Source organism: Rutidosis leptorrhynchoides, chromosome 4, assembly GCF_046630445.1.
Source record: "Rutidosis leptorrhynchoides isolate AG116_Rl617_1_P2 chromosome 4, CSIRO_AGI_Rlap_v1, whole genome shotgun sequence".
NCBI classification, from domain to species: Eukaryota; Viridiplantae; Streptophyta; class Magnoliopsida; order Asterales; family Asteraceae; genus Rutidosis; species Rutidosis leptorrhynchoides.
Window position 1 is genome coordinate 135,480,963 of NC_092336.1, and position 2,606 is coordinate 135,483,568.

The window sequence follows — 2,606 nt, forward strand, 5'->3', positions numbered from 1 at the left end:
GGGTAATTTTAAAAACCAAAAATCCTAATTTGTAATGAACTCAAAAGGTCGGAATAAAATTAGGGGTTAGTTCATCGAACCATTAAACATTTTGCTTCTGTGGATTTGATTTTTCATTTTTGTTTCTTGATCTTGTGTTCATTTCATGGGTGTTGTTTACATGAGAAAAATAGATTAGATGTAGAGGATAAAGAGTGAGGGTAGTAATGACAAAATAAGAAGCCAAATGGGGACAACACCCCAATTTCTGGTGATCGAAAAAGCACTCTAGACATATTTTGTTATTCATTAATGCCTAAAAAAACACACACTTATATTAGCCAATAATCTCTCCATTCAATACAACACGCCCATTAAGTCATAAGTAAACATGCCCTAAGAATCTAAGCTAAGAACCAGATAGAGCAAAACAATGGTGTTATGATGATCAAAATGTATTGAATAGGCTAGTTGGGTTGGAAGTTTAGTTTTTTTCTGTTTCAGTTTCAACCTGTTTGACATGTTGAAGATGAAACATAACTGCATCAATAGATTCATATACGCAACAGGTCAAATCTATGACGTAACTGCAGGTGTTTTAAGAAAGGTAATTATAGACTAGTACACAGTATAATAACATAAGATAAAACAAAAGTGGCCATGTTTAAAACAATATAAACACAATCACACACAACTCATCTTGAATCTATTAGCTACAAGCTCATCAACCCAGAATACTAGAAATTGTTAAAGAAAGATCCATACATGAATGTTGTCTCATTTTGAATACTTGAACAACTATCAACATATATGTAGTATAGTTGCAATGTAAGGAAAATAAAGCACACAAAAAATTCAAGATGTTTGCAATTAACAATTAACAATATACAATATAATATTCCGTTCATTGAGACCCAGAAAATATAAAGAACGTTGATTTAGAATCCAATTTACCATCAATATAAACAAGCAAAATCAATTATCATCACAAAAATACTTACATATCATTTGTAACAAGACAGCTGGTCCATACCATCATGCACTTGAAAAAGAAGCGTTAACAATAATAATAAAAATAATGGTAATAATCTACACGCCGTACCGTTCATGATAGCTAGAATCCACTTTTGGGTGACTCCTCGCTCTTGTTATTCGTATTTTTCTTTGGTTTCCCACAGGGATATGGAGAAGCAAGTGAGTTGACAAAAATAGGGTAAGTAATATTATACAAACTCAGCCAAGACAGATCTACATTTCCTTTATCATCATCACATAAACGCCAATTGTTGTCTAGAGAGCAATGGAGTTTGTATGCACGAGGGGCAACATCATGCTTATTACCTTCGTAATCACGCAGTTGCCAACAATTACAGTTTTTCATCACCCATATTGGATAATAGTAACTTTCAAGGAAATAATAGTTACGAAATATGCATAGACGTTCTTCAAATATCCCTCGTCTATCTATTTCATCATACACATATTCTGTGTCTTTACGTAACTGAATTTCTTTGAATTTCTCTAGAGATAAATCAAATGAAAGAATAATTGTCTTCTTCTTCTCTGTATCATTCATAAACCAATGAAGCGCCCCATGGTATGAAACACCACGACTATTAGAATAATAAGTATTAGTATTATAAGTTAAATAATCGCCATCCCCAATGAATTTCCATTTATTTGATTTTAAAGATAACACTTGAAAGCACATATGATGCTCGGATATATTAAAGCCGGCAACAACCTTGTAATCATCCTTTAAAGAATCATAACCAAAACCCCAACATACTTTTCTCCGGTCATTGTAAGGGAGCATTGGCAGTTTTGGCAGTTTTCTGCTAACCTCTCTAGTGGAAGGATTAGTTAGTAATAACTCACCTTTACCGGGAGAGATGCAAACAAGACCATCACATGATCCAACCATCATACAATCACGGAATTTAGTGACGTTATTGTTCTTGCAATGTAATCGGATTCTTATATATCCATGTTCACGATTGTAATTGTAGCTACGTTTAAGATGAGCATTAACAAAATAATCAGATGATATTAAATTATACCATGACTTACAAACACTCTTGCATCGGAGAGCATCTTTTACATCCAATCTTGCAAGTATTTCCTCGATCATAACATCCATTAGAATGAAAAGAAAATTTTGCTTTTGAATAAAAGAAAAAAATGACGTTCGATTAGAAGAAAATAGCTGTGGCAGGTTTAAAGATAAATATGTAGATGGAGTTGCAGCTTTCTAGGTTTTCTAAGACGTGTTTTATTGGGCTTTGATATTTTAAAAATTAATCTTGAGCAAATCTGGCTATAAGATAAAAAATGGAGGATGGTTGATAAAAACTAATTTCCAAAAACTACTCAATTAAGCAACATACAAACTAATTAGCTGAATGGATTAGACCCATCGATTAGTCCTACAAGGTCCAGACCGAGTAGTACCGACTAGTAACTTCTACAAACTATGCTAAATGGATTAGATAATAATGAAAAAAAGTACCGTTAATCCATACCACTTTATGTCAATCCTACTATACCTTAAAAGAGAGTCCTTATTAACACATAACCTTCTCCTATCTACCTTCTAATCACCGTTAAATCAATAATATCCAAAATCT

At 32.8% G+C, this 2,606-nt stretch overlaps 1 protein-coding gene across 1 annotated transcript; it reads right to left on the reverse strand.

Moving 5' to 3' along the window:
- Positions 1–1,093: 1,093 nt before the first annotated feature.
- LOC139841024 (F-box/kelch-repeat protein At3g06240-like) lies at positions 1,094–2,119 on the reverse strand. Its single transcript, XM_071831260.1, has one exon. It carries the CDS (start codon positions 2,117–2,119, stop codon positions 1,094–1,096), a length of 1,026 nt encoding a protein of 341 aa, XP_071687361.1.
- Between the last annotated feature and the right edge of the window lie 487 nt (positions 2,120–2,606).

Excerpts from the sequence above, each read along its gene's own strand:
- LOC139841024 (XM_071831260.1), bottom strand. The coding sequence starts at position 2,119 with ATGGATGTTATGATCGAGGAAATACTTGCAAGATTGGATGTAAAAGAT.